Below are 19,095 nucleotides of genomic sequence, written 5' to 3'. Positions count from 1 at the left end.
CAACCTCCAGGTAATGTTGCCAAAATTTCATGGTGAACTCATTTGGCTCAGAGGCTTTATCCTCACTCAAGCTTGAAAAAGTAGAAAAAACTTCCTCTAAGAAAGGAATCTCCAATTGGCTCTCTTTGTGTACTTCGTGTGTACTTGGTGCGCCTTTCTTTGCGCTTTTAATATATTTGCTTATTTAGCTATCAAAAATAAAAAGAAGAAAGGAATCTCTAAGCTCCTTGAGTTTGCACTCTCTAAAGGAGCAAAAGACATCTTGTTGATGCTAGGCCTCCTATCACTTGCCTTAGACAATCAACCACAAAAGGGATTTGCATCCCTCTCCTTTATATTGCATTCTCGAAAAGCCAATCTCCATTCACTCTTATCTCTAGCCATGTAGTTTTTTACCATTTTATGGAAATAACTAGGGTTTTCTCTCCCTACTTCAACCATAATTTTCTTTACTTGCCTCTAGGAGATTTATTCTTGTATGACCCATTTGTTATTCTTCCACAACCACCCTTCTAGCTTTAACTTGTCTACAAAAAGGATAGAAAGGACTACCTTCCAGTCCCTAGAGTCCTAGAAACTAATTTGATTTAAGGCCTCAACTTTTCTAATTGAGACATTTCCAAACATCTCATTGTTTCAAGCTTTTAGATCTTGCTTCAACGCTTTCCAAGCTAACACATGGCTGAAAGAGCTTTTGACATTATAACCCGTCCACCTAATTTTCATCCACTCTATGAAATCCTCTACTCTTAGCCACATATTTTCAAACTTGAAGGTAGGTGTGCCCTTCCTCATCCTACCTTCATCTAACAATATTAGGGAATGATCATAAACTGGCTTGGGCAAGATGCTTTAAAAAAAGCACTAAAGTGGCTTTCTTAATCTTTTGATACAAGGAACCAGTCCAGCCTTGATGAAAATTGATTATTCAAGCTGTTGAATGAGATATAAAGCTCTCTAATTAGGGGTAGATTGCACAATTTAGCTCCTCAATAATCCTTGAGAACTGCCTTATAGTGGGTGAGCACTGGAGGCAATTCCTCTTTTTACCAAGGAATTTGACCACATTAAAATCCCCATTGATGCATTGGGATCATTTCACAACTCTCTAATGTTAGCCAATTTTTCCCAAAGTTCTCCCTCTCCTTGTCCACACACCCTAGTAAAAATCTAAACAAAATCATCCTTATAGCTCGTGAATCAACAGGAAATGGAGTGGGCATCCATTTCCATCTTGATCAATTCCAAAATCCTATTATCCCATAAAACTATCATACCTCCTCTTTTTTTTTTTCCTTGATAAGTAAGAAAACTACTACACCTCCTGTTGTTCCCCTGGTTTCCATAGCTCCCCACTCTAAGAATCTGCCCTCGCCACTCTAAGAATCTGCCCATCCCTAGGCTCCTGATCAGTTGCATTGACATATGTTGTACCTTTGTTTCTTGCAGGCAAATAAGATCAGTCATTTGTAATCTAAGCAAGGATTTAATTACGTTACACTTCTTCCTGTCATTTGCCTCTCTTACATTCCAAGATAGAACCCTGAACTTCATTGACAACTAGTTTTATTGGTGCTTTATACAAAAAAAAAAAAAAAAGGAAAAGAAATGGAAAGAAAAATGAAAGTCATATATGCACAAAGGATGCAAAACTACTTCTCAAACTCTCCCACTTCTCTCAGTTAAAAATCCTCCTTATAGTTCTTACACCACCATCCTGTCAAGTCTTGTCTTCTTAATGCCTCCATGCCATGTCATGGAAAATGGATTGTGTGACCTCTCCTTGCCAACCATAGATACTTAAATGCATTGATTGAAATTCCATTTTTTTCATGGACATTGCACCAAATTAAAGTTTTCTTCTCCATAATGGCTTTGTTTCCCTTGCTGATTTGCTAACCTGTGAACCACCAAATAGATGCTCCTGCCTTGAAGGTAATATAATATTCGATTTGCTTTCATTACTTCTTGTTGCATGTGGTGAAGCAACCTCTTCTATTCCATTCTTAAGACATTAATTAAATGCTCATTGGGTTTTGCACTGCTTCTCATATGTTCTCAGGGGAGAGCCAAAATGCTGGTACAGTGTCCCTGGTAGTGAAGCCATTGCTTTTGAGAAGGTAGTTATTTCATCACTTGTCTCTGGAGGGAGTGGGGTTGGGGAATGTTCCTTTTGCAATAGTTGTCAACTAAGTCCCATGATAGTATCTTCACTTCATCGTGGACATGGAGAAACACTTTTGATAGAGATTTCAATTTGATGAAATTAACTAGCTTTTATCATTATATGCATTCATTAGGTCTTGAGATATCCCTCATTTTACTTGCAAGTTAGAAGATTTCTTTTTTGTGTTCTCTTGTCAAAATTTTTCAAGGAGGGGTATGGTGGAATATTTTCTGTATTTGATGAGTTTCTGCTTCGTTTCCTTGTTTTGCTCTCTCTCCCTCCCTCTAGATATGACTTAAATTTATTCTCTTAGGTGAAAGTAGGTTATTTGAAGCTTGGATGGTTACCTGGTGTGGCAAGGGTCCACACCCGTTTGATGTTTCTACTACTGACCGACATTTCGTATAGTGTAATATTTATGCCAACCTAATTTTTTTATGTCAAGAGAACAAGTTTGTTATCGACACCCTATACCTTCCTGTAGGTGATGCGGAACTGTCTTCCTGATCTATTTGATGCCCAACCGGATCTGCTCTTTCAGCTTGTGACCATGCTGAACCCATCTGTGTTGCAAGAAAATGGAGTTTCTGTTTATAGTGTACTTCAGGTTTGACATTCAAGAACACATTCTATTTTCTACAATTTTCCTCTGCTGGAAAAACACATTTAAATGGCTTATTCAAATTATAAGTGATGGCTCTTTCTAGATGAGGGTTCTATGGGAACATGTGGTCCTAATACTGTGTTAGTGTTTATCTTCATTTTGTTGGTTTTACAAAGAATTTGAGAAAATATACTGTGGGTATTTCATCCTATTGATATAGGAAAAGGGTATCAAGGGGGAGAGGGGGAAGGGGTTGTGAATCAGGTTGCTGTTTTTGAACTGTTTTACGTGCATGTTTAGTTGCAGAACAAGGATGAAGAAATCTTTTTTTTTTTTTTTTAATAGGTAAAGAGAAAGATCTGTTAAAAAGAGGCGCCAAAAGAGTGACTCAAGGTATACAATACCTATACACCCACTACCAAAACAGCAAAAAAAGGGGAAAAAAAATAAAACATCCAAACAGAAGGGGCTAAAACAACCTCAACAAGAATCCAACCAATCAACAAAACTAACGAAAGTTAGAGGATAATCATCTATAAACAATTTTGTCTTTGACCAAAGGGAGTAAACCAAAGAACATTTTAGTCTTTGGATCGAAAGCATGTCATCACCGAAGGCCATTTTATTCCCCACCTTCCATACCATCCAATAGATGTGCAAAGGAGTTGCTTTCCAAACCTTTTTGTGCTCTTTGCCCACAAACAAATCATGCTAACTGAGAAGAGTCTCTTTGAACGATGAAGGAAATATCCAAGACCCTTGTTTTAACACAGTGAAGACACCCTGTCCAAAGAAGAAGAACATCTCCCGCAAAACCCTTATTTTAATACAGTTAATAAGGAGGTGGTCTATGGTCTCTTTATTCTCATGGCACATAAAACATCTATTTGCTAGGGCCCACCCTCTTTTTTGAACTAGATCCAAGGTTAAAGCTTTACCCCATGTTGCCTTCAGCTAATCTTAGGCTGCACCCATGAGTTCCAAATGCTTCTTGAGGGGAAAGAAGAGGAGTCGTCCAACACTAAGACGTTGTAGAGAGATTTGACAGAAAACTTGCCACTCTTTGTTTCGGTCCAAAGTACTGTATCTTCCACATCTCCACACACTCTCTTCCCATGCAACTGCACTAAAAAGCTCTCCAACACATCCTTATCTTCAAGATAGTGCTAAATCTTAAGATATCACTATTGAAACAGCCAAAAGGGCCAAAATATTTACATTTTTTTTTGGAGCATAAATGAAACCTTGATAAACTTCATTTTATCAGTCTCTTCACTGAAGGAAAAAAATGTCAGAATTCCCTCTTTTGAACTTACAGTATGTTTTTAAAATTGGAAAAATTAGAAATGATGAATTTGAGGATTTTATCAAATAGGTGTTACTGATCGATATGTTGGAATTTGGATTGGTTCAAAATGAATATACAACCTATGTTTTCTGATCCTGAATTGGTTCTTTTATCGATTGTTGGTTTTTTTCCCATCCTCCAGGGTCTTGTTTAGCATATTTGGAAAACGTGTTTTTTTTTGGATATTATGTTGACATCCTTTTCCTGTTTAGTACTTTATTTCCTCTTACTTCTTTGGTTACTTCAAATGCATCACTTGCCTCTCTTTTGCATTAGATGCTGTTATAATTTAATTCTACACATGCTTGCTCTCTGTTAGGAGCCTGGAAACTTTGTCATCACCTTTCCCAGATCTTATCATGGCGGTTTCAATTTTGGTGAGTATACCTCTTTGTAGGTCAAGAATGATTCATTGATGAAGGACTTGGTACGTTTTAAATGGATCTTATGTAGCAAACATTCTTTGGAAATCTGATAATACATTTTGACATTTGCAGGCTTAAATTGTGCCGAGGCTGTCAATTTTGCTCCTGCTGACTGGCTTCCTCATGGTGGATTTGGAGCAGAGCTATATCAGCTGTATCGGAAAGCTGCTGTTTTATCTCATGAAGAGCTGCTCTGTGTGGTAGCCAAGGCTGTGAGTTCTCTGACCTGCTGTATATTTATTTGTTTATCCGTTTTCCTTTGGAACCACTGTAGTCTGTAAGAAACAAACTATTCATTTAATAGAAAATGGAAGTAGCAATTCAGAAAAAAATGGATGAGTTATCCTTCAAAGAGTGATACAGGGATAAAACCAATACAAAGGAAGCCTATAAGAAAAAATTTAATGCAAAGGAAAAGAAAGAGAAAAACAACAGAACAAAAGAGCAGATAGTTTGTACCCCTCTGATTATTGAGTTTATAATAACCACTTTTGATTGTGTGGTTACCTAGGGGCCCTATAGTAAATAGGTTTTCTGCTTTTAAGTGGAGTTATGTAGTGGTTATGTCATGGGAGAAGGATCCCTTTCTCTCTCTCTCTCCCTTTTTTTTGTATGTACTTATTTCATGACAAAGAAATGTTTGTTTCTGATAAAAAAACAACAGAAGTGCATGATGTAGGATCTTAAAAATTCCAAAACTATAGAATTTTATTTGTTGTAGTGTCAAAGAAGACAAAAGAGAAGAAAGAAAAGAAAGATCCTTGGCACCTATCAAAGAAAAGAAAAAAAAAAGAAAGATCCTTGGCAATCACATTAATCCTGGGCAATCACAACTAGGATTTTCCATGCAATCACATTTATGAAAAAGACAATCAAACCCTTGAAGGAAGTATAAATAGATGCTGAAAACTTCTATCATGAAAATTTGTGTTCTCACTTTGAAATGCTCTTATGAGTCTCTTTTCTAGTATGACAACTTTTCTAATAACTTACCTTTCCTTGCTTGAATAGGAAAAGATATAGAAAATGAATATTCTTTAAAAACTAAAAGTAACATCTTTTGGATAGATAAAAAGCAATAGTATTGAAAAGTGCCAAAATGGGGCGCACCAAAGTACACATGATGTATATAACGGTCGCCAAAAAGTACTAAAAAAAGTGATGAAAAAACAAAAAAATACTACTTCCTTCTAACTACACCCATCTTTCTCTTATAAACAACTTGGACCAAGAAAACAATCCACATAGAAACAAGACTTTCAGTCTATGATTAAAGAGCTCCATATTCTTAAAAGATCTTCTATTTCACTCCTTCCTAATTAGCCAAAAAAAAAAAAAAAGCATAAAGGGCAATTTCCTAAATCTTTTTCCACTTCTTCCTGACAATAGAGCCATGCCAACCTAACATAGTCTCTCTGATAAAGAAATGCATCACCCAACAAATACCAAAAATAAAGAAAAAAAGTTGTCACAATACCCTTGCATTGCTGCAATAATGAAGAATGTGGTCAATTGACTCCCTGTGAGTGTGACACAGGAAGCATCTATTCGCTAAAGACCAACCTCTCCGTTGTAACTAATCAAGAGTGAACGCTTTTCCCTAAGTCGTCTCCTAAGCAAAGAAGCTTGTCTTAGGTGAAATCCAAGCATTCCACGCAATACTTACTGGGAACTAATATGATCTCCCCTCCTCCAGGCTAGAGTAAAGGGGCTTAACAGGGAATGTTCCACTCTTTATCTTCAACCAACACACCTTGTCCTTTCCTCCCTCTATTACCACCTTAACAAGAAGCCTTGCCAATAAGTGATTCACAATCTCAATCTCCCAATCGTTTAGATTCCTAGAGAATTTGGAGTTCAAACACCTCTTCCATAAGAGTGGGACCATAAGTCCACTACCTAAGCCTCTTTTGAAGTAACTAAGGCAAAAAGGGAGGGAAAAAAAAAACACTTAAGGGATTGTTGCCACACCATATATTCCTCCAAAACTTTACCCTACTCCCATTGTCCACAGATAAAGAAATTCTACAATTAACTATCTTACGCAACTTTCTTATGGCCTTCCATAACCTAACACCATAATCATCTCTTATTTCCTTAGAACACTAGTCCCCTTCAACTTTCCCATATTTACTGCTTATAGTTTGTCTCCAATACACCTCCTTTATGTCGTAAAGCATCCATTCCACTTGCACAATAAGGCCTTGTTGAGTGAAGAAAGACGTTTAACTCATTGGCCTTGTCTCCTCTTATTTGAAGAAATAGTGGCCGACTTCAATAGATGAGGTTTTCTCTCTAAGGTCTCTCCCTAAAGAAAATCTCGTTGAATTTGCTCCAATCTTAACCTCACTATCCTTGGCAAATGGATCAAGGACAAAGTAGACCGACAAGCTAGAAAGAGTATTCGTAATTAGTGTTAGTCTTCCCCTTTTGAAAATATATTGCCATTTTCACATTACCAATCTTTTATGGAACCTCTCTTCCACCCCATCTGAAGCCCTCAAAGAATTATGAAGGGCGCCTTGAGGAAGGCCTAAATAGGAGGTTGGGAGCACACCCACTCTGCAACCTAACACAATAGCCAACTCCTCCATGTTCTCCACCCTCTCAATTGGAATGAACTCACTCTTGATCAGGTTAATTTTCAAATCTGAAATGACCTCAAACCACATAAGCAACCTATTTGGGTAGTTGCCCACTCTACATTCTGGCTCACCCCACTCTTCCACTACCAGCCTCCACTTGAGGAACCTTAAGACAATCCACTTCCAAACACTCCCCTCTGAAGCCCGAATCACTTTCCCTATCACCATCGCCCCTTGACACCTTTGTAAACCCCTTTTTAGAGGTGTTGGCCACCTCCCACCCTACCAACCTGCTCTTGCAATCAGCAGGTGACACACCCATAACCTCCTTTTCCCCCTTGAATATTGGCTCCTCATGCACTCAGCGCGCATGTTTGACCCTCACACTCAACCCTTTCCTTTCAGCCGCTGATTTTGAACTTTGGCTCCACCAAAGAGAACCAAGGTGGTAGTTCCCACCATAGTTGTACAATGAAGACAACCAAACCTTCCACCACCTGTAATGTCCTCAGCATGACACTTCAATTTGAACATACTAATACTCTAACCCACTGTAAGTGCTACCAACTAGCAGTTCCCTCATCCACTGCTATAAAGTCCACAATAGTCTCTTATCTTTTTGAAAATATTTCGGCTCTAAAGGTGAAAAGGGAATCCTACCACTATCACCTACACTTCCTTAGCCTAACCATCTTTCTGGAAGCAACCTGCCTCTGGGCTCCACCCCTCTAGATGTAACACCTCCTTAAACCTTCTTAAACCTCTTAAGAGCACTCTCTCCGAGTCCAAGAAATCCTCAAAGTCAAACAATATTAGAGCTCCTCCTAAAAGAGAAATTTTTCACTCCCTTTCTCATTGGCTAATTAATGGCTTCCCAACTGTTTAGCAAGCTTAAAACTAGGCCAGTATTAGAACCCTCACCCTACCTCCCAATCGGACAACGCCTCAATTGCTTCTTTCTGTTTTGAACATCTTTGGTCCCCACCTAGATCCAAATTGCTTCAGCCACCTTACGATGAACCTCCTAGCAACATCTACATGCAAACCTTTTGTCCCATCCTTTGAGCTGAAGCCAACCTCCACAATCCTAAAGTAGGATGGGGTGGGAGGCAACCTTGCCCCAACAAAAATATCTACACCAAGATGATGAAGTTTCTTGGCCAAAATAGACCACTCCCTAGGTAAGCCTCTTCCTTTTGGAAAACACAACAAAAATCTCTTAGCCTCCACAAAACTAACCACACAAAAAACGAATCTACCTATGTTCTGTTCAAACAGTCCTCCATCCTGAACTCTTTACCATTTTCCACCTAGACTTTTCTACACTGCTTTCCATCTTCATCCTTGCAACAAGCTTCCACACCCTCCAAAAGATGACACAAATTGCCCTCCCCAAACCTAATCCATGAAGAAAAGCCTCTGCTTCTCTCCATGATTCTCCCTAAGAGCTTCCCTCCAACCTTCTCTAAAGAGATTTCAAAAGATTTCTTTTGATGAATAACGTTTCAAAAGATTTCGATTCAACAAAAAACCAACACCTTCCTCCTTTCATGATTCAAACTTGAACTTTCCTAATATAATAAGAACCTTCCTTACTTATAAAAAAAAAATATAATAAGAACCCTCATTTCTAATGTTGTTCCCCATCAAGACAACTCAAGGTGGCATATTTCTTTGGAAGTAGAATATTGTTAGAGGAGAGGTCAAAGCTTTGATTCTCAAGCCAAGTCAAAGCTATCATTAAAGTGGAGGGTCTATTGATCGTCTCTTCTTGCATTGTTTGATGACTTTGGGGCTTTGGCGTTATCTATTCAGACATGTCGGGATTGTTTGGGTTCCATCTAGGAGTATGTTCGATATGATGATCATTTCATATAGGGGTTTGGGAAGCTCCAACAAAGGTAAGATCCTTTGACAAATAACTTGTGACACATTGCTTTGGATTGTGTGGCGGGAGAAAGATGTTAGGATTTTTGAGGATAAGTGGAAGAGAACTGAGGGGTTGTGGGATTTACTTCTTCTATTCCTCTTTTTGAAGCTCGTGCTCCGAGGCTTTTAAAGGCATTTCTCTTAGTATTATCCAACTCAACTGACTTTCAATATATAAATCAAAACTTTTGTATGGATTCCTTGTATAGCATAGAAGGTCAATCATATTTTGATCAAGTTTTTTTGTAATAGTGGGATGGACTTCTAATCCTTCTCTTGTTTTCATTAATATAAATATATTTCTCTTGTTTCTGATAAAAAATGGAGCTATGATTCACAAAATTATGAAATGAGGGAATTTAAAATGGACTCCTTATGAAATGAAAAGGTAAAAAAAAAAATGAAAGTACTCGCTTTTGAGGCCTGACTTAAATGGGAAGAGTTTGGGGTAGGGATGGAGAGGTTCCATGCACCAAAAAGGAGTTACATATCACCCATGTAAAAGCAAAAATAAAAATAAAAAGTAACTGATCCTCACTCTCCAGAAATTCTTTGGAACCTTAAGCAACCAAAAATTAGTCATACGACATACTTCAGCTGATTTGTCAGAATTGGACATAACTTGCCTATAAAAGGCACATAATGTCTGGAGTTCTCAAAGATACTGTATTATGTTCCTTGTAAATGCCACAAAGTACAAAATGCATATATGCTCTTCAAACAAACAGGTTACAACCAGCCACTCTAAAAGGTTGTTCCACTGGAAGGGCAATGATCCAACATCCATCGAAGAGGGAAAACAAGAATGCAAAGAAATGATGGATCAGGAGATAGGCACGCATGAAACAAAAATAAAATAAAATTGAATCAGGAGATAGGCATAGCAATCGGGTTGGGATCGACTGTCACTAGGAGAACATTAAGAGACCCAGGCCTGATCTAGGCTTGGGACTAGATGTTGGTTAGGTTGGGCCAGAAAAGGAAGAAGAGAGGACCTTGTGTAGATGATCTTTGGCTTAGCTTTGTGGCATGGTGATGGCATGGGATTAAGGAGAATCATGGATTGAGTCCTCTTACATGCAAAAAAGGGACAAATGAAAGGGGTCTATGTGATACATGTGCCAGGGCTGTTTTTTTAATTTTAGGGATGGGTTTGGTCTCTAAATAGAAGCTGGGCTGGGCCTGGTTTCAAGCCTTGCAGTGTGGCGCCACACTGCCATGCCTATCAACAGGCCATACTCCTGTTCCCCACCTCTCTTGCACATGAACACCGACCTCCACATGTGTCATTTTGTTTGTTCTTGGCCTGGAGCTTGTGGATACTGGTTTCTGCAAATTTTTGGTCAGTTTCTGTGCTCCTCTTGAAGGATAACTCACCCTTCTTGCACTTTAAGAGTTCACTATAATCAATTGTTTGTTTTTGATAACAAAAAATGAAAAATACCCACCACGCTAATGCTATCCAAGTGATCCATTTTCAGAACTTCGGCTGGCTTAGACAGCACATAGAAACTTAAACAACCTTAGTTCGAAGTGATTTTTTGCTTCACTGAATCACTGCTCAAAAGTCCATTAAACATATCTTATCAGTGGCTTATCTGGAAGCAACTTGCCTCAACTCTCTTCCATATGAAAAAACATCTTTGGCATAGTATGCATGGAACTAAGTGAAGATTTTCAAATAAAGCAATAGTAGGTTTGAGCTCTTAATTCTGAAAAATTCAGTAAAAGTTCTTGACACATAATCCACTGCAAGAGCACAATGGTCTTGATCAACTTGAAAATGGTCTGAAAGCTAGAACCTGAAAACATCTTCTCATCAAATATCATATCAAAGGGAAATGCATTCTTTGTACCTTTTAATGGATATTACTTTTAGGATGGTTTGAATTATGATCCTGTGATGAATTTTATGTCATGTCTTTATGATTGGGTAACTTCTTAAAAAGGAATCCGACATCAATCAAATTCTAAATTTTGTAGTAATTTTTTTAAATAGGCAAATAAAGTAGTATCTTATATAAAAACACCAAAGAAATAGTGCATCAAAGTACCTAGGATGTATATAATGGTCTCCAAAAGGCAGAAAAGAAAGGGAGCACAAAAACCACTCCCTTTCTTAGTGAGAACCCAACCAATCAACAAAATCAATTAAAAGCATTGAATGTTTAACTATCCACAACTTACTCCACAATAGAAGCTTACCAAGAAAAGTTCTTTTCAACCTTTGGTCATAAAACTCCACATTTTCAAAAGATATTCACAAAAAAGAGTGTCTCTCCACACTTTCCTTTTTTTTTTTTTCCCCACAAAGGAGCCATGCCAACCTAAGAGAGGCTACATGATAGAGGAGGATATCACCCAAAATCTGCTAAACAAAGAAAAAAATACCTGCCATATAACCCTTGACTTGGTATAGTGAAGGAGTATTTGATCAATGGACTCTTTACTCGACTTCATAAAGAAAGCATCTGCTTATTTGCAACCACCCTCTCCTTTGAAGCCGATCTAAAGTAAACACTATCTTAGTTGGCTTTTTAAGAAAAAATAGATAGTACCCAGGAATTTCAAATTACTCCCATTGGAAAAAGAATTGATCTCCTCGACTCTAAGATAGAATGTAGAGCTTTGACGGAATAAGTTCCATTCCTTGAATCCAACTAAATCACTCTATATCACTCATTTTCGATTCACCACCTATTCTTGTAGTCTACATAAGAATCTCTCTATGTTGTCCAACTCACAATGGTTAAAACGAGAAACATGGGTTCTAGTGGTACCCTTCACGCCTATAAAAAAAAAAAAAAGTGGTCCCCTTCACTTGTGTGGTCCTATAAGTTTGCCACCATGTCTCTTTTGATACCATTAAGGCATACAAAAAGGGAAATTAAGCACACAAAGTCTCACCTCCACACCACGTATCCTTTCAAAACTTCATTCAACTCCCATTACCAATAGAAAAAAAAGGCTCTACTATTAAAGAGATCACAATTCTTCCTAATAATTTTCTATAACTCAACCTCATAACCATCTCTCATTTCACAAAACCACCACCCCTTCTTCCTTACTAATTGACTTGCTTCCAAAGAGCCTTCCTTTTGGATTCATAATGCCAATTCCACTTACAAAGAAGGGCTTGTTATGCGAAGAGAGACACGACCATCTTTCTTGTTCATGGAAACAATTAATCACTTCAATAAATGTTGTTTTTTCTCTAGGGTCTCACTTCCCAAAGGAAGTTTCTTTGAATGTTTTCTAGCCTTAATCTAATTTCTTTGAATGTTTTCTAGCTTCCATCTAACTTCCCTTAGAAAGTTAAACAAGGACATACAATAGATGGGAAGTTGGATAATGTGCTTTGAATCGGAGTGAGCCTCTCCTCTTTGGGAATATATTGCTTTTTCTACATTGTCAACCTTTTATGAAACCAACCACTTTTCCTCCCTAGACCAAGCCACCATTGCTTTAAAAAAGGCACCTAGAGGAATACCTTAGTAAGTAGATAGAAACCCCCCCTCCTTGCAACTTATCTCAGAGGCGAGCTCCTTTATGTTATCTACCCTTCCAATTTGAATCAACTTGTTCTTCTCTCAAGTTTATTTTCAGCCTTGAGATGACTTCAAACCACTCGAGCAACGCTTAAATGAACCATCTGATCTTGAGAAGCCTCATAACAAGCTATAGTATCATTAGCAAACAACAAATGGGACAATTCGAACCCCCTACTTTCTCTCCCCCTCACTCCAAACCCCTACAAGTAGCCTACCTTCTTGGTGCTCTTAAGAGGACGACTAAGGACCTCCATTCCTAACACAAGTAAATAAGGAGAAAGGGGGATCTATTGTTTCATGCCATGGGAGCTTTGTAAAAATCCAAAAGGGCTGCCATTAATAAGAACTGATAGCTCTGTTGTAGAAATGCATCATTTAATGCATCTGATCCATTTTCGGCCAAATTCATCTTTCAAGAATTAGTAGCAAAAAGCCCTAGTTAATGTGATCTTACGCATTTTCAATGCCAAGCTTGCACATAACTCTAGAGTCATTGTTTTTCAACATAGAGTTGATAGCCTTATTAGCTATACACACTACACTGAGAATTTTTCTTCCCTTAACAAAAGCATTCTGGGACTTGTACGCCACTTTTCCTACCACCTTCTTTAGACTATTGGCTAATGCTTTAGGTAGAGCCTTATGCAGAGTTCTTTTCTCTGATGCATTGATCCTCAAAGCTACAATTTTTGTTGAGTCATTACTGCATTTTTTTTTATCAGTAAAAAGAAAATTATATTATAAAAGTGCTTGAAGTCAGTATTGCCTTTTTATTCTTAGTAGCTTTATATAAGGAAAAAAAGGCTCCTTATTATTTTTATTATTTTATTATTTTTTTTGAGTGTTGTTCAATTATCCAAATCTTTGGTTATTTTTAATATTTACTGCTTAAGACACTGCATGCTTTTTCCTGTTAACTTGAACTTTCAAGTTATCTCTTTGGGGTGTCAGTTGCATCTGCTTGATTCTCATGTTGTTATTATCAGAATGACTGTGATAGCAAAGCATTACCTTATTTGAAGAAAGAATTGCATAGAATATATGCCAAGGAGAAAAATTGTAGAGAGGGACTCTGGAGCAATGGCATCATCAAGTCATCTCCTATGTCACCAAAGAAGTGTCCTGAATTTGTGGGTACTGAAGAGGTATGTGATGTGTGTAGGCTTGTTGATTCTGATTTTTTGGCCATATCCAACTACTGATGTTAAGATGATAATAGTGGTGATGCATATCTTATGATGGCTTGTTTAGGATCCAACATGCATTATATGCCAGCAGTACCTGTTTCTTTCTGCTGTTGTTTGCTGCTGTAGGCCATCTGCTTTTGTATGTCTTGAGGTATGTGACCCTCATAAGTGTTTTTTAAATATTCAAATTCTATGTAGTATCATCGTAATGTTACCTTTTTTTGGCCATATGTATCTCCACCTGCAAGGTGTTTTGTGAGCTTACGAGAAATCAAATAAAAAAGAAAGCAACTTTTTTACAGTTTTGTTTTTTTCCTCCTAACTGCCAGCAAAACAAACCCTGGAGAGCTCTTTATAGTTTTGTTTGGTTTCTTTGGTTTCCTGCCGTGTTGTCCTCCTCCTGTTGAAACAGCTATTTGTCACCTAGTTTTTTCTTGCTGAAGTAAAATCATTATTCAGAAACAAGAAACCAAAACTTGTCTTGGATGTGTGTTCTAAATTATTATGAGATTGATTTACCATGGGACAAGTTGATTGGAATATGGAGGGGGAAAATCAAAACATTGTCATTCTCATTTAATTTTTGCATGATGGAAAGCCTTAGCTTTAGCTTCTGGGGCTTGTTAATTTATATTGTTTATCATATATACATCATTTCTTGTCATTGCTGTTATTACAATTATTCTTATTGGTGTTATCATAGTTTTAAAAGGTGCCCTTTAAACACTTTTAGGCCCAAAGTGCAGCCACTCCTTAATCATAGCGCTTTACTTGCCAAGACATGAGTTTTGTTGAAGAGGCATGCCATGACTGCTTTACTTTTTCTTTTTTATCACTTTTATTTTTGAAATTTCTAATTGTATATTGAAATTTATATAATTTTATTATTTCTTCTAAATGTTTGGAATCTTAAATTTTTTAATACCTGGATTAGATTTTGGATCATATATTATAAAATTGATATGCATCCTAGGTCAAATTTCACTTCACTTAGGTGCGTGGCTTGTGTTGCGCCTTGTGTCTAAGCTATGAAAGACTTTTACACCTTAGGTGTGCCTTACACCTTTTAAAACTATGGGTGTTAAGAGAGAGTATGAAGAATGGTTGCGAGAGGAGGGCGAGTGTGGTTTGCTGTGGAGTCGAAATCTTTTGAGATTTCCATGGAGGAGGTTGGGGAGAATCTAAAAGGTGTGATTGTGGAAAATGGTAGAGGTCTTTTAGCTTGGATAAGGTTTGGGGATCTTAGTCTCCGGTGCTTGTTGGAAGGGGTGGAAGCTTGCTGCAAGGATGAAAGTTTGGAGAGGTGGAGTAATGGTTGGGAAGAGGGAGGAAGGAGATTTAAGTTGGAACGTAGAGCGAATGGGGTTGGGAGTTTCTTATTTTGTTCTGTTGTGGCGAAAGAAGGGAAATGTTTCTCGCTTCTCTTTTCCAAAGGGAGGGATATTTTTGGTGGATGTTTTGTTTTGGCGGAGAAGCTGTGGTCCTTAGGTGTTGTTCCGCCCACAAAGACTAGGAGTGTGATCTCTCCTGCAAAATTGTGGGGCGGACCAAGTGAGGAGCCAGTAGCTGGGTTTTTTGTTGATGCTCTTAGGAAAGATTTGGGAGTGGTGAGAGATGCTGCTTGGTTGCAGCTAGGAGAAAGTGAGGCTCATGGTGGAGAGGAGTATTTCAGACGGTGTTTGGTTGGGGGGTTTGGGGAGAGCTCTGAGCCTTTCCTGGAGTTGTCTTTGCTGAAACTTTATGTGCTCAAGATTTGATCTGTGAAAGGGGAGTTGAAGATTTCTGCTTTTAGGGGCAACTTAATGTTATTTGAGTTTGAGGACCTCTTTTGTCTTTGTTGAAACTTTATGTTATTTGAGTTTGCAGGAGTGTGATCTCTCCTGCAAAATTGTGGAGCGGACCAAGTGAGGAGCCAGTAGCTGGGTTTTTTGTTGATGCTCTTAGGAAAGATTTGGGAGTGGTGAGAGATGCTGCTTGGTTGCAGCTAGGAGAAAGTGAGGCTCATGGTGGAGAGGAGTATTTCAGACAGTGTTTGGTTGGGGGGTTTGGGGAGAGCCCTGAGCCTTTCCTGGAGTTGTCTTTGCTGAAACTTTATGTGCTCAAGATTTGATCTGTGAAAGGGGGGTTGAAGATTTCTGCTTTTAGGGGCACCTTAATGTTATTTGAGTTTGAGGACCTCTTAGAGGCAGAGAGGGTGTTGGCCAGAGGGCCAAGAAGGATTAAGAAGAATTTATTGAACTTGGTTTGGTGGATGCCGGAGGTAGGTTGTTGGCTCAAAAAGGGGGGGCAACCAAGGAGTTGTTAGTAAGGGTGTTGGGCCTTCCTTTGCATTTGTGGAGCCGAGAGGTGTTTAGGAAGGATAGGGTTTTGTTGTGGAGGGTTCATTACTGTGGATGAAGACACTGCGTGCATGGCCAATCTGCAGTGGGCAAGGATCCTGGTCAAATCTGTTGGGAGAGTCTTGCCTGGGGAGCTGCATGTGGTAATTGGCAACGCTAGTTTCTCTTTCCAGTTGTGGTGGGAAGTGCCACCCTGATTTTCATTAGTGGTGCCAAGAAGTTGCAGCAATGAGCTTGGAGTGCTGGAGGATAGGGACGATGGGGTGGGAGACTCACGCGCCAACCATGGTGTGGGGAAGTCTCTGCACCCTCTGCCAACTGGGGATGGGGATGTGCCGTGTTCGTACATGAAGAAGTTGACAAGTGAGGCCGCAACAGTCAAAAAAGTTGTAGAAGGAGGCATTGTAGCAGTTGAGGAAGCTGTAGAAGGAGGGGATGTTTGGGAGGGTGACGAGAGGGTTACAGCTGTGGCAGATGAGATGAGTTTGACTGTGACAAAGGTCAAAAGTTTAGTGGTTTGGTCTTTGGGCCACAACCTTTGGGTTGCCAGGGGATTGGAGAGGAGGCCCAAAGTTTGATTGAGATGGACCCGGCCCGTGCAGGGTCAAAAGAGGAAGGGGGGCTTTCTTAAGTTTGGGCCAGGCCTAGGTTCCTTTAAGTTGTCATAAGAAAGAGGCTTTAAGTGGGGGAAGTCTTTGTAAGGCTTCTAATGGAGAACTGGGGGGCTCGGTGGGGCATTCCCTACTGATGAGGTTCGAGAGTTGATTTAAGGGGGTGGCGAAGTTGAGGTGACTGAGAGGAGGGAGGAGGGGGATGATGGAGCAGCTCTGAGGCCTTTTGGGGTTGCGTTTGTGGATCCTATGTTTGCGATGACAGAGAGGAAAGAGGAAAGCTATGAGGGGGATCTGATCAAATGCCTTGGTTCTTTCCTAGCGCTGTTGGTGGACTCACAGGCAGCAATTATAGACGAAGCTCTTTTGGTGGAGGCAAACAACCACCCTTTTTCTATGCTGTTTTTTTTTGGGTCCTTTGACCGTCGGCTTAAAGTTGAGGGTGCAAGATGGGTCATTGGAGCATTCAGTGAAAATGGTGAAAGGAATATCAGTTTCAGAGGCCAAAACTTAGGAGGTGGATCCTCCTAGGGTTGCAGGTTTGGGAGGTGTAGTGGATGGGGAGGAGTTTACATCTCTTCCCAAAGGTTTTGTCGAGTTCTCCACTTGTCTGGGGTTGCCAATTCTGGGTGTCGAAAAGGAAATCAACTCTCTTCTTAGAAAATTGGAAGTGAAGAAAGGTTGTGGGGTTAAGGTGTCAGGGGGAGGGCGAAAATCCATGTCCTCTTCGCATCTTGAGAAGGAAATTTGAAGGCTTGAGTGCTCAGTCAATTACAATAGTGCTCCATCCATAATAAGAAGATTGGGGAGGGGGGTGGGGACTTAGCGATAGTGGTCTCTGTAGGCCACTGATGGGAATTTTGTTCTACTAGGGGTTCTTTGTTTGTTTTGGGAAAGATTTTGTTCTCTGTTTTGGTTTTTGCTAGGGGGTTCCCAACCCTTGTTGGAGTTGGTTGTTGGTGGGCAGGTGGGTTTGAATCTTTCTCTTCTCTTTTCTTGCTTGCCTCTGGGCCATATTTGTATACTCTGCGTAGCTTGATTGTAATATGGAACCAAAAGTTTGAAGGCCGTTTTTTTCCATGACTAATGAACAATTGGGGCACTTCATATTATGAGAAGATACTCATTGGCATGCAAATAAACCATAATTCTTTTTTTTTTGATCAAAACCACAATTCTTTTAATTTACAAAAACTTCAGTTCATTTTTTATTTGGGTTTGTGGTGAACAAAAAAATTCAAATATGTGATTGTTATTGTTATTGTCTAGGTTGATTTTAGTTTTTGATCATTCGGTTATATATTTTGTGGATTGGGTGAGTTCTTTTTGAGGGGGGCGTTGTTTTTGTTGGTGCTGCTCCTTTTTTTGCACTTTTAAGCCTTCATTGTATATCCCTGTGTAATTTGGAGCACTGTTTTTGCATTTTTTGTTTATAATATACTCGTCATTTACTAATAAAGAAAAAATGGATTTGTGAGAGGTTCTAGGGAGGTTCTAGGTTCATGTCCCAAACGAGACAAAAATTGACCTATAAAAAAATTATTGCCTATCAAAAAATTATTATTATTATTATTATTATTATTATTATTTGTTCATATAGTGTCTATTGGGATACACTTCCTATTTTTTGTTTTAAAAATATCAAAATAAAAGCAATTTTTATATGAGGGAAAAATTCATAGAGGCTTTCATTGAAAAAGTAATGGTTTAAAAAGATTAAAGTGTCAAAAAAAATTTTACTACCTCAAATGTTAAAATTTCTGAAAGTTATTTTTAAAGACATAATCTACTTTTATGTGGAAGTTTATGAGTTTAAAACTAAAAACTGTAAGTGTACTTACAAAAAAAAAAAACTAAAAAACTTTAAGGGTCTGTTTGGTTCCTGTTTTCAAGAATTGTTTTCTGTTCTTGAAAACAAAAAACACAAAAAACTTGTTTGGGGAAGGGGTTGTGTTTTTGTTTTTTGTGTTTTCCGTGTTCTCAAAAAAGTGGTTTTTGAGAATAATAAAAAGATGTTTTCATTGTTTTTTCGCTGTTCAAAGAATAGATTGTTTTTCGTGTTTTCTCTTCTTTCTTTTTGTGTTTTCCTAGCTGTTTTTTATGTTTTCACAAAGGTGAGCTCCACCCAACTACCACACCCCCACCCACAAGCCCTTTCTTCTTCCTTAAATTATTGAAATTAATATACTTACACATGGTTACAAAATCATCATTTGTTTAAGAAAATTATAATTGGTGTAAAAATTTCAAAATGGAATAATTTTTTTTAATTTAAATGAATTGTGCATATAAAAATTATTATGCATTTATAATATCAAGTTAATGGAAGAAAACACTTTATTAATTAAA

At 38.4% G+C, this 19,095-nt stretch overlaps 1 protein-coding gene across 8 annotated transcripts in view; it reads left to right on the top strand.

The window, feature by feature from the left end:
* Nucleotides 1-19,095, top strand: part of LOC117932679 (lysine-specific demethylase 5D) — a 45,620-nt gene that overhangs the window by 3,241 nt on the left and 23,284 nt on the right. For 6 of the 8 annotated variants that reach the window (XM_034853981.1, XM_034853964.1, XM_034853974.1 and 3 more), the window contains exons 2-7: nucleotides 2,063-2,120; nucleotides 2,652-2,774; nucleotides 4,439-4,496; nucleotides 4,617-4,756; nucleotides 13,596-13,754; nucleotides 13,861-13,947. In XM_034853981.1, coding sequence (XP_034709872.1) covers nucleotides 2,063-2,120; nucleotides 2,652-2,774; nucleotides 4,439-4,496; nucleotides 4,617-4,756; nucleotides 13,596-13,754; nucleotides 13,861-13,947 — 625 coding nt within the window. The remainder of the gene's footprint in view (nucleotides 1-2,062; nucleotides 2,121-2,651; nucleotides 2,775-4,438; nucleotides 4,497-4,616; nucleotides 4,757-13,595; nucleotides 13,755-13,860; nucleotides 13,948-19,095) is intronic. The other 2 variants (XM_034853990.1, XM_034854011.1) reach the window with 2 other exon arrangements.

The sequence above is a fragment of the Vitis riparia genome, chromosome 2, assembly GCF_004353265.1.
Source record: "Vitis riparia cultivar Riparia Gloire de Montpellier isolate 1030 chromosome 2, EGFV_Vit.rip_1.0, whole genome shotgun sequence".
Lineage (NCBI taxonomy): Eukaryota > Viridiplantae > Streptophyta > Magnoliopsida > Vitales > Vitaceae > Vitis > Vitis riparia.
The sequence above is the reverse complement of the archived record's forward strand: the minus strand, read 5'-3'. Positions and strand labels throughout refer to the sequence as shown.